Source organism: Alternaria triticimaculans, assembly GCF_023758025.1.
Source record: "Alternaria triticimaculans strain BMP 0046 chromosome Unknown scaffold_21, whole genome shotgun sequence".
NCBI lineage: Eukaryota > Fungi > Ascomycota > Dothideomycetes > Pleosporales > Pleosporaceae > Alternaria > Alternaria triticimaculans.
In genome coordinates, this window is record NW_026055978.1 from 156,330 (window position 1) to 168,365 (window position 12,036).

The following is a 12,036-nucleotide window of genomic DNA, read 5'->3' on the forward strand; positions in this document are numbered from 1 at the left end:
AGAAGCGAGTACAGAGACTGGTGGATCGACAAAGCCGCAACCTCCCACGTGCACGATCATAGAAGAAGGCAGAGAGTGGTATGGCTACCGAGACGAAGGGATCCGTCAAGCAGCAGAGATGTTTGGTGTCGTGGGACCTTGGATTCGTCCGAGCTGCGGCACTGGAGACGTGAACGGCATCAAGAGAAGCGGAGAAGAAGGCAAGGGGGAGGTGAAGAAAGAGAAGAAAGAGAAGAAGTTTTGGCATGGGAATGGGAGGAAGGTTGGGGTTAATGGGAGTGTTGAGGAGAGGTGGATGTGTGTTGGAGATGATGAGTTTGGTATTGGGGAGGAGTTGGTTGTTGTCGATTCGGAAAGTGAGGAGAGTGTGAACAGTGACGATGTTATACCAGAAAGGAGTCAGTACAGTGAAGAGAGGCCGTGGTGGAGTGTTAGGTGGAAGAATGTCTTTGTGATGTTGGGGTGTGGTGTTCGCGCATGAATACACGAAGGTTCGGCGTTGATTTGTTAGAAAGCATTGGTATTGTGGTATAAATTAAACTGCATTACGTTAAGGGATTCTCTAAAGCGCTTTGTGGGTATCGATCAGATTTCATGATGCGTGACGCGTACTGTGAGAGATGTTAGACCATTGTCTTGGAGGAGGAGGGGTGTTCTAACCTTCGTGTTGAAGCTTGGTGCTGGACGGAGTTGATGAATATCATCTCATGGGACAGTATGCTGTAACAGGTCGGAGTAATGTATTCTTGACGTGTTTGATGACTTCAACGTTTATTCTAGAGTGCGAGGTGCGCTCAACGTCTAGCACAGGGTCAGCTATGCATCATACAAGTCTGCAGATCAAACACACCTTGGACTTCGCTCTGACCGTTCAAGTGTTTGCGCCTGAGGAGATGCCATAAGAGTATGAGCGAGGGAGGGCACGTAGCAACAAGAGTGACGACCGCGATGACTGATTCATTAGACAGAGATGCCATGGTATCTGATTGGTCGGGCGAGTGAGCCTTGCTGGAAGCTATAGTTGAAACTTTTCGAAATACGACGCCCGTATGGCAAGAAGTTGGCGAAAGGTAAGATACGATGCCAGATCATGGCAAATTGCTCAAAGTGTTCGAAGGTATACATATACTGAATACCTACATTCGACAAGGGGATCACATTGGAAACTCCGCCTCAATCCGCCAAGGACATGGCCTCAAACTACTACTGTATACGGTTAGACACCGTATCGCTTCTGACCGATGCAGGATGACTCGCGACCGACCCCATGTCTATGGATGCTTTCGGGCATCGGAAGCTCATGTAAAACAGCTTACTACCCGCGCCAATCCCTGGTCTTCCCTGTTGTCCTATAGAGATGGTGTTGCCTCCCGTACCCGACTTGAGGGTACCGCGCACATCCTTATTCGTGGCATATCATCAAAACAATCCTCCCTCTCGTGGATGCGTGGGGTAGTATTGCAGTATCAGCCATCAACGTTTTGCTTCGCACGTTGTTGCCCGGATTGTTTGGCTTTCAACAATATCGGCTGTAGTACTTCCATCATGGGTATGCGTTATCCTCGATGAGAGATCGCAGTCGATAATTAAGCAGCGTCCCCAACGTGACGGGGTAGTAAAGATGGTTACACCTCATACCGCTTGGTTGGCTGGTTCGCTGGTGCGCGAGAAGATTGGAACTCCATCAGCCTTCCCAAGATCTCGCCTAGTTAGAGCGCGTGATCACCACTTTGAAAGCGACCTGATGACGTAGCATATGGTCTACTTAGGTATGCATATACGCGATTTGGTTGCCATAAAATTGCATAGCTCGGTCCTGTCGTTGTTGGTCTTTGATCATGACATGATGGGAGTGGTGCGGGATACGTAATGCGTGCTGATGCGCCCTTGGATGTGGAGCCGAGATCCCCAAAGCGGCCCGCCCCACACGGGCACTTGCTTAGGTATCTATTGACGGGACCACCTGCAGTGCCAGAATCACGATCTCCCACAAGGCTGAATGTCTATCGTAACAACGCTGCACGCTATCTCATTTGGGACATGTTGCCCATTTTCGTTCACCTTGATCATCACGGTTCGAGAACAAAGGGAGGTTTACGGTGCGATATGCGCGCTGTTCAGTCTCCGGTAGAACTGTCGCTCCGTCGCAAGCAGCTGAGGGATAGAGCCGTACTCAGCCTTGCCGCTGCTATTCTATAGAACAACCTGCTGTAGGTTTATCCGCGATCTAGTATGTCCAGGCAAGTAGCCATGTCGAGCTGTATCGACCCCTGCGTGTCGAATGCTATGATCTATTACGCCAGGCTCGCAGTAGGTCTCTTCGAACATACCCGAGGTATCATCAACCCTTCGCGAGCTGATAGAGGTTGGTGAAATGAGAAGATATAGGGATATTGACTGATCAGGATATCAATGGGATCGCAATGTATACGAATGTTTCGATTGCTGTTGTGCGTCTACCCATACATACCTCAACCGTGCCTCTGGATCCTCTCATTACCTGTCCGCCTCTTCCGTATCAACACCCTTTGGCTCGCATCGAATGACCCGAACGCTAGGAGTAGGTAGCTTCAATGGAAGGCACCATATCGATGCACTTTCGGTTGTAAAGGATCGATTCGGCGTGTTGCTTTGCGTCCCGTCGCGATTAAGGGTAGCCAACCGCCCTGGGTCATAGTCTCGGAAAGTGTTGTGTTCTATGCACGATCATCAGACGGTCACAACCAGATCCGATCGAGACCCTTACTATGCCATCCTTCTCTCCGATGGTTCCACGGAGGTAAACGCTTGATGTGCAGGTATATGAGCAAGACCAGGCCGAGGTACAAGGAGGTCGACCCGGCACTCGACGAGATCACCGATGCTTAGCCGAGCTGGGCTATTGGCGAGCTCGGCATCTAGAGTGGTTCAGCCGGGATTACATACTGCAGGGCTGCAGTCAGATGTACATACCAATCTGACCGACTCCCTTGTCAAGACGAAATCGTCTGATCCAATGGCATAACAGTGCAACCGAAGGGGGACATGTTGTGACGAGGGTAACGATAGCGATTATGTCCCCGTTGGATAGGGACAACATGTTTTGATACACGTGCGAGAATGTGAGAAACGACGTATAGTTTGTGGTTGGTAGATGTGAATAGACACGATTGATGCACGAGATCGATGCCGTTGTATATGCCGCTTGAGATACGTCCTGTCAGTTGAAGATAACCATAGAAGACGGCGGGCTGGCATGTTATAGACGTGTAATGAGCAGTCTAAGGCGTGTATAAACTCTCGGCCCATCTTGCCTAAAGTATTGGGATGCTTGCTCAGCTCCGTAGTCGTCTACGTTCTTGAGAAGCGAGAAACGATCTCAAGCTAGCAAGATGCGAGCCTGTGAGGAACCGGCGGGGTCCCGGCCGACCACTACTCTCCATATGAACCTAGGTTTCAGAAGTAGCGGGTTTAGCCCGATATTTGTTCCAGCGACTATGGGCATCTGCATGGCGTTGATACACCTATAATATACTCAGCGTTGACAGGGACGCATCGCAAAGATCTGCACCGCGGACTAGATTGGTGGAGGGTAAGTAGCGTGGAGGCTCGTGTTGGTGCTGAAAGTGACGGGACGAGCGCGCGAACCCGTATCCGCCAGAAGTCTGCTGGGCGTTCTTCCGTGCTCGTCCGGCGGCGTTCTATTAGGACGCATGGCGGTGCAGTGGTCGGCTCGATGATTGCGCATTGCTTCCTCACCATATCGTGGTTTTTGATGGCGGGCCGTGCAGTGGCGCGTCCAATCCTCTGCGCCACGCGTTCCAAGGTTCTTTCATGACGCAGGCCCTATGCGTTCATTGTGTTCCGATGCCGCCCAAAGCGATCGTGGATGGAGGACTTCCATAATCTCCGCCTGTATGTAGCGTTATGTTGGATCGTCAACTCGAGTCGGCGTGGCGAGGTGCGAATACATTGTTCGGTAGGTGATGCAGCCTTCGCGCCGGGTCGAGCGATGTGAGTTAGCAATTGCCGCCCTTCATATCGCAAACCCATTCTAGGATGACAGTGATTCTGTGCTCCTTGGGTATCTACGGCGTCCCAAGGATTTGAAGAAGTAACGCGAGGCAGTGGAGCGGCAATAGTTGCTCGAACTCGCTGGCGGCACGATGCGTTCGCGGCTTGCGTGAGTCGCAATAGGCTACGTCTCATCCAAGCTAGTGCCTTTCTCAATTCAACATTCGAGCTTCGCATTCCATTCGATTTGCGTTTTCGGGATGATGTCCGTGACTGAGATGGAGTAACCAAGAGCGTGTGATGAACCAAATGCATCTATCCATGATTGCAGAGCCTTTGGTTCTGTGCACTCGTGGACTGCCATGCATTACCTTGTGAACTTCGCATCGTGCATTCAACCGTAGGATAGTAAATCATTGATCTGGACGCAAGGATAAAGGAGGGCTCGTCAATTATCAGCTCGAATTCGCGACGGACGCTGCGAGGTGTCAGGTGGGTAAGTGGAGCCGAGGCTGCCCAGGTGAGATGCCCCCGGGGCCGAAGCGGCCCGCGTAGCGCCAGTCGTCAACAGGCCCACATCGCAACCGCAACCGCTTTTCCTCTCGACCCTACCATCACGACAACGCTGAATGGTTTCCGCATCGCAGTATTCTGATGGGAATTGACTCACCATCAACATGCGCACTTCGATCACAGACTGATATACAGCATCAACGTGCACTGCCGCCGCCGACGCAGGTGGCACGATCGCACTATCCTAAGCAGTTTCAATGCGGGAATCGATCAGGCTATATCGCATATGTCGCCTGGTCGTGATCAATGAACATTACACTCTGGATCGTAAGGCTCATGAAGAGAGGGCTATGTTGTAAGCGGCCTAGTGGCATCATCATTATGTTTCTATATCATACGTCGCTCTTAATTCCCAGATGTCATCGTCAACAACATCTCTTATCAAGCAAGCCCAGACCCTCCGACTGTCCCCAATTCTTCAATAGGCTCGGCCCCATTCCCTCTAGGGCTTTCGATAGTTTCTAGTGCGCTGCGAAAAAGAAGCAGGGTTTGCCTCTAGGTCATGGAAGAGCCTTTTGAGATTGTTCTTGGGCCCAGGCTAGCGAGGGGAGTGATGGTTATTGTCGGGAGAGGTAGGTAGGGGTGGGTTTGAGTAAAGTATCGTCGACGTGCTTTGTGATCTTGCGATTCATGGCTGAATGGAAGAACTCCTCTTCTAGGAAGCTGTCAGCGACGAACAGTGAGCGTTGACACATCTCAACGAACCGTTGAAGTCTCTTTGGACGCGACCTTTACGCCGGAGCAGGTGCCAGATGAGAACCACAGAAGGCGGACATGTTGCGACCAGACTGACGATGGCGATGATAGATTCGTTGGATATAGTCGACATGGCGGTTCTGATTGGCTGAGCGACAGGAACAGACCAGTACGTATAGCCTGCGCTTGACAAGATAGTCGGTACAAGTGTTGTGAATGAGGAATGTAATCGTGTGTGAAAGCTTCGTTATGCTCGAGTTGCAGTTCTCAAGAAAGATGGGAAAGCGCTTTAGATAAACTATGGTGACCGATGTTCATCTTCGGCTCGTCTACCCTCGATCGCCTGTATGCTGAATACCTGAGCAACTCTTCACGAGCAACGGCTGATCATTGGCCAGTTGCACTCGGGGCGTCTCACGATCCAATACCGAGGGGCAGTATTGCTGCCCCGAGTGCTGGTCGCACCAACATTACCCTGATCCATTGGCTCGCTCCCGCTCCTACATGCAAGCTCCCACCCCTGCATGCAGCTCCCACCCCTGCATGCAGCACCCATCTGAGCATGCAGCGTCTTTCTGAGCATGCAGCGTCTTTCTGAGCATGCAGCGTCTTTCTGAGCATGCAGCGTCTTTCTGAGCATGCAGCGCCCGTCTGAGCATGCAGCGTCTTTCTGAGCATGCAGCGCCCGTCTGAGCATGCAGCACCCATCTGGGCAACCAAAGAGGGCTGCTGGTGGTTTGGCGTGCCCCACTCAGCCACACCCAGGGTAATCGTCACCTCCACACCCGGTAGCTAACATGTTCCGTTTCAACTTTCCGTTGTATTGGTTGTTCCAAGCACTCAAGCTGCCGCCGGTCACCAGTCGCCTTCTGTGATTGGCCTGTGGTATAGCCTTGCGATAGAACTACACGTGACCGTGCATACTTGCATGTTTACCTGCCCCGTAACAACGCATACCTGCATCTTTATCACGTGGACGGGTATTCTTGCCATTCGTACCTGCATTGTAGCCACGCGTAGTCGTGTTACGAAAGCGTCTAAAAGAGGATGACTTCCAAAGGTTTTCATTAGTACACGTGATCGCGTAGGGACACCCGAGCAGCCTTGCCAGATAGCTCCTCCTCTCCGCTTCTACGTCGATAACTCCATATTTGCACTTGGCAATGAGCGCGCATGCAGTTCACGGGTCTCAATTTACAGACTGGATCTGCACGCTGACACTACGGTACACTTTGTGACGGTCAGTCCCCAGGACAGCAGGGACTACCCACTGTGCCTACATTCAGGTTCTGCTTTATTGGTGGTTGTGCCGTGGGTTATTTGCACTGCCTCCTCGTTTCTTCACCAGCGATGGGTGCTGCTTAACCTTGCAGGATCTCGCTTCTACAGTGCGAGTTTCAGGTTTTGCTGATTGGCGGATGACATGCAGACTCTCGAAGCGGTATCGCCTACGTTGTGATGCATTCCAGGTTTTGTTTGATTGGCTCCTGCGAGGGAAGGTCGAAGTGCATTTATGCCACCAGATCTAGCCTTCTCCCTCCAGTGTTTCGGTCAAACCCTTTTTAGCTGTTCGTTCCAATCTTGTCCTGGTCGTCTTCTTACAATGCCTAGAGACGCCAAATCCTATGCGCCACGGATATCGCCCAGTGCGTGGGAGCAACACCGATGCAGGATCAAGACATTGTTCGTAGACCAAGGCAAAACCCTGAGCAAGGTCGCTGAGACCATGAAAACATATGGCCTCTATGCAAGGTTAGTAGCTGAAGTATTACGCACTGCACTATACAGAACTAAGCTAATGCGCCTCGAGCGAATCGCAATACGAGCGCCAACTGAAGACATGGGGAATACGGAAGAACCGCACAAGAGACGAATGGCATCTCATCAATCGTGTGGTAGAAGAGAGGCGTCGCCAGGGAAAGGAAAGTATTGTCTTGATCAACGGTGTTGAACAGTCAAAGGAGAAACTCGATCGGGAGTTTGCGAGGAGTGGCTACCGTGACTATGGAGGTATGGTTGCCGATGAACGATGCAATATCTGGCTGACACTTGCAAGACCACGATCATAGTCTTCCTAAAGACGTGCAAGTACTCTCACCACCAGCAAACACTTCGATGACCGATAGGTTCCCGGATCATCCCAACAGCAAAGGAGGCACATGGTCGCTGGTGTCCCAGACCTTAACTCAGATCTCAAATCAAATTCGCGCGGACGTTGCAAAAATCCTTGAATGCTGTTCCCGGTGAGCACAACCTCAAACGAACTCCCTGCGGAACCTCTCGGATCTTTGCTTACAAACTAGCCATTCCTGGGCCATCGAGCGGCTACCCCATTTGCATCGGTACGAGTCCAAGCCGATGGAAGGACGGGTGCTTGATAGCAGATTGTACGACCGCTCGCCGTCCTTTTCCGAATCATGGAGTAATCCCAGTCTAGAGTCAGTGGGTATCACTTCCGAAGAATGGGTGTTCCGTGGGTGGAATGTCTTCTTCGGTGCCTGGGGTTGAAAAGAGACTGAAATGAGGCTGGCGCTTCCCCCCACAATATCAGAACACGTGCGTGAGACGCCATTGCGATGTTGAGGATGTATGTAATCTGAAAGTCAGAATATAACGACAATGTTGAGGTTAGAGTCGAGCAGCAAAAATGAATCAAGCAGTCGAAGTGCATTTAACCACATCACCCACTCCACACCTCCTTCCCCATCATACCCTATGCCTCAAGCCTCAAAAAAGTGCAAAAAAGAAGGTACTGGACGCTGTGGGAATTGAACCCACGACCTTTCACAAGTACGCACATTTGATAATGCGAAGCGACTTTGATGAAGTTAGTTTCATATCCCAACATCTTGATGTTTATTAGGTGGTGTCTTACAAATCATACCCCTAGACTGAGGGTTGTTAGTTTAACTGTAATGGCGGAGTTGGTTGTGCGGTGAAGCTTACCCAAGCGCCCGAGTTTGTGTTGTGATAGGAAAATGGTGAAATCCATGGTTATAGTACTTGGGCAAAGTTGCGATGAGAGCGGGGAGAGGCGGGATAGTGCGATGCTCATGATAGGAGATGTTGTGGTTAGTTGGCGGGGTCGCATCACGAGAACGGCGGTTGGTGAGGCTAGTATGGCGGGGCAGTTGGCAACGAATGGCTGCGGAACGTGTAGGCTTCACTCACAGCAAACACCGCAAGTGTTCTTTAGAAGAGTACGTGAAGTCACCAACTCCGAAGATGAATACGTTGTATGAACAAAATGATGTTGATGTCGACTCCCTGGTTATGCATCCTGTTCAAAAAATGGAAGCAAGGAACAGCGCGTCTGAGAAGCAAGCGGGCTTTGAGACGAGCAGCCAAGCTACTTCTGTGCTATAAAGAGTTCATCGACAGACATCACTCACGCGATCAGAGTAGAGACATAATCACAGATACGTCCAAACACATCATGTCATGACAATAATCATTCGTGTATTCATTCCATTTCATTCCAGACTGCCTCTGTATGTCATAGGTCCCACGTCTGTTTCTTTCCCCTAGCTACAAGGCTGTCACTCTGTTCTCCTGACCCAGTGCTTGTTTAAACCTTCTTGCTCGTAGTCTCCTCAGCGTGCTTCTCAAGCGTGTGCTGGGGGTTGCTGCTCAAGCTGTCCTTGGTGTTGTCGCTCGCCTTCTCAGCGCCCTCCTTGGGTCCTGCACCCTGGCTGTTGACGTTGTCGGAGGTTTGGCCGGCTTGCGCTCCGGATTGGCGCTCGGGCTCGGGGGACTGGCGGCCGGCGTTGGGGGCGGACATGGTTGTGTTTTGGGGGGTTGTGTGTGGGGTTGGTTGGGAGTCTGGTGGGTGTGTTAGTGAGGAGTTGAAGGACGTTGAGGGAGCGCATGGGTAGGGAGGGAGGTGGTGCGATGGCTGGGTAAGTGCTCGCTCGCTGCTGCCTCTTCCATCACCCGCTCAGGTACAACGTACAGGTTTGTAGGCTTCTTAGTAGTCTGTTCGTCAATCAGCCAACGCCCTATCAAACCCTCTCTCACCCATCGAACATACCTGTAGAATAGAGCTTGTGAGAAGTGGTGTGTACGAAGACGTCTCGAGAAAGGCCCCCTCTATGTGTTTTCATGGGCGAACCACCTTGCCCCACCAAACCTGACGTCACAACGCGAACGCGCCTGCATCGGGCAACATCGACGTCAACCTTCAATCAAACGGCTCGTCGCGCATGGCGCGTTATTGCGGGTCCAGAGGGTGATGCATGCTTAGCAAGCGCGGGCGGGCGGCTTGCTCATGCTAACGAGTTCATTTGGCGTTCATGCAGCGATACCCGGTGGCTATCTGTCACTTGACGCGTTGGGCGCTCTCCCTTTGCGATGCTGGGTGGTGATAGTATTCGCCGAGGGGGTCTGCAGATATCGGTGGACGCGCCGAGTATGTGGGTTATAGATGTAGGTTTCGTATGGGATTTGTTATCGGTCCTTTTATTCGTGATGGGAAAACGGGCTCGATGCTTAAGCAAGCTCTCATGTCAACACGCACGCTGGAAACCAGCTAATAGTAGGTAACCCTTGCAATTCCATATGAATACCTTTGATACGAACCCAGAACAATCGGACTACTTGCGTTTACCAGTTACAGTGTGTCGACAGGAGATCAAAAGACAGCTTACAAACCGCTTTGTAGTACAGTTGAAACCATTCACGGAAGAAGGTTGAGCGATATGATGTATCGACTATGCGCAGGGACGCAGACTCGCAACAGATTCATGGTGACGATGATCAATGCATTCATTCCAAAACCCTACATCCATCTACGTACTCCTCTTCCCCATCTCAACATCCCCCTCACCCGCCTCACAATCATCATCCCACTCCCCACCCTTCAACCTCTTCCCCGCCCAAAGCCCCAACACCGTCGCCGCACTCGCCGCCAAAAACCATCCCTCAAACCATCTCTCCGTAAAACCCGGCTCAAGCGGCGCACCCAACGCATCACCAATCTTGCTCTTCATCTCAGGCGGCAAGTTACTCCTAAGAAGCAGTGCAGAGCTGATGACATACGTAGCTGCGATCTGCGAGATGATAAGCGCGAAGTTTGTGCGTGCGTGGTGGAGGAGACCGGGGACGACGCGGGCGAAGAGGTAGAAGGTTTGGAGGACGCTGTTGAAGGAGAGGAGGAGCATGACGCCGGAGAGGAGGAAGGAGATGGTACGACTCCAGGCGACGCGGTCGATGGTGGGGTCCCAGTGTTTCGCTAGGAGGGCAAGGACATTGTTAATGGGGTCGCTGCTTGCAAAGCTCGCGTTTGGTGATGAGAAGCGGCGGAGAGTTGTGACTGTGGTGGCGATGATGCGGTATGCGCAATATACGGCGAAGACGTAGGAGACGATGTTGAACAGCCTTCCATTTGCGGTATGCGATCGCAGCTGGTTCTGCCGGCGGTTTTGGAGAACTGTCAGGGAGTTTTGGAGTGTATGGCGCATAGTCTCGAGGCCCTGAATTTCAAGTTGTAGAGTGTTGCGCTCTTGGATGTCGGGATTTCCACGAATCGATCCTACTACGCGGCCCATGAAGCCTTGTTGAGGGTTGTCCGCAAGTTTTCGTTCGACCGCTCGGAGTCGACTCTCCTTCGTTAGGAGCATGTCGTTCGTAGCCTGTATGCCAGCCTGCTTGCGACCGATGTCTGATTCGGTGACCTAGGAAGAATTAGTATACCTGGCAGATACTCATATCCCTGGGAGACGATGAGCTTACCGAACGATACTTAACGCCAAATGTATGCCAAAGCGCAGATATAGCAGCAAACCCAGCTAGCGAAGCCATCAAGCTAATACCAATGATGCCTATCCTCTCTAAACAGCCTTCGCTGAAAGTATGATCATGTTCATACGACTCCTCATGCAAATACGAGCCCAGCAGCCCACGGCCAAGATACCAAAACCCCGCCAGCCATGTCGCCAGCCCACACAGCTCCAACACCCATGCTGCTCGTCGCCGACTCTTCTGTTCTCCACCGATATTTAGCCCAGTCCCCGAAATAATCGAGTGAATCTCAATCGCCGGTGTCGCGACGACAAGCAGGAAGAGTAGCGAAGGAAGGGTGATCTTGAGCGCTAATGTTCGTGTGGCGCGATTGACGGTGTTCGAGATTTCGCAGAGGATAAGCTCGGCGAGTACGGCGGAAAGGGCGAAGTTGGTCGAGAAGAGGATGCTGGCGAGTGAGCGCGCAGTCGGACGTAGGCTACTCAGTATGGAGGGGCGTTCGCGCTGTGGTGCCCCAGGCAGTCGCGCGCCGTCATGGTGCGCTTTGCGATCCGCATTCCCTGACAAGACAGGAAACAGCTTTTGCGCCGCGACCGAAGCAACGAGGAAGGTGACGATAAAAGGAAGCGCCGATATGGCGACCGTCATCGGGCTGCGGTGCAGGGCATAGTCCGGCATGCACTCATCGCAGTCGTCTTGCAGAGTCGGGATCATCGGATAGGCGGTCTTGTTATTCGGCAGCTAATGTGTGGCTGGTGGCTATTGCCAGTTTGTCCTGGTTATGGGCGAGGTGCGGATACCCATTGATTACGCGGCGCGGTATGGATACGTTGACACATGGAGGTCTTGGGGGAATGTGGAAGGTTACGCAAGTGAGGCAATCAGTCAATGAGGGACTGGGGCCGGGAACGCGCATGCATGTCGCGGCGTCAAGCCACACGAAACGTCATCGCGTCGATCATACCGGGGTCTGGCAGGAGCACATGAAACACCACAATCTGCTGTCTTTGAGGCTGATGTGAGAGACGAGATATC

General features: G+C 52.0%; 3 protein-coding genes across 3 annotated transcripts; 1 reads left to right on the plus strand and 2 right to left on the minus strand.

The window, feature by feature from the left end:
- Positions 1 to 6,865: 6,865 nt before the first annotated feature.
- Positions 6,866 to 7,331, plus strand: J4E78_009535 (uncharacterized protein; the record flags this gene model as incomplete). Its single annotated transcript, XM_049370124.1, has 2 exons — positions 6,866 to 7,014; positions 7,073 to 7,331. The coding sequence occupies 2 exons, from the start codon at positions 6,866 to 6,868 to the stop codon at positions 7,329 to 7,331; spliced, it is 408 nt and encodes a 135-aa protein (XP_049218124.1).
- A 1,499-nt stretch (positions 7,332 to 8,830) lies between these two features.
- On the minus strand, positions 8,831 to 9,043 carry J4E78_009536 (uncharacterized protein; the record flags this gene model as incomplete). Its single annotated transcript, XM_049370125.1, has 1 exon — positions 8,831 to 9,043. The coding sequence occupies one exon, from the start codon at positions 9,041 to 9,043 to the stop codon at positions 8,831 to 8,833; it is 213 nt and encodes a 70-aa protein (XP_049218125.1).
- Positions 9,044 to 10,049: 1,006 nt separating this feature from the next.
- On the minus strand, positions 10,050 to 11,715 carry J4E78_009537 (uncharacterized protein; the record flags this gene model as incomplete). Its single annotated transcript, XM_049370126.1, has 2 exons — positions 10,050 to 10,934; positions 10,993 to 11,715. The coding sequence occupies 2 exons, from the start codon at positions 11,713 to 11,715 to the stop codon at positions 10,050 to 10,052; spliced, it is 1,608 nt and encodes a 535-aa protein (XP_049218126.1).
- Between the last annotated feature and the right edge of the window lie 321 nt (positions 11,716 to 12,036).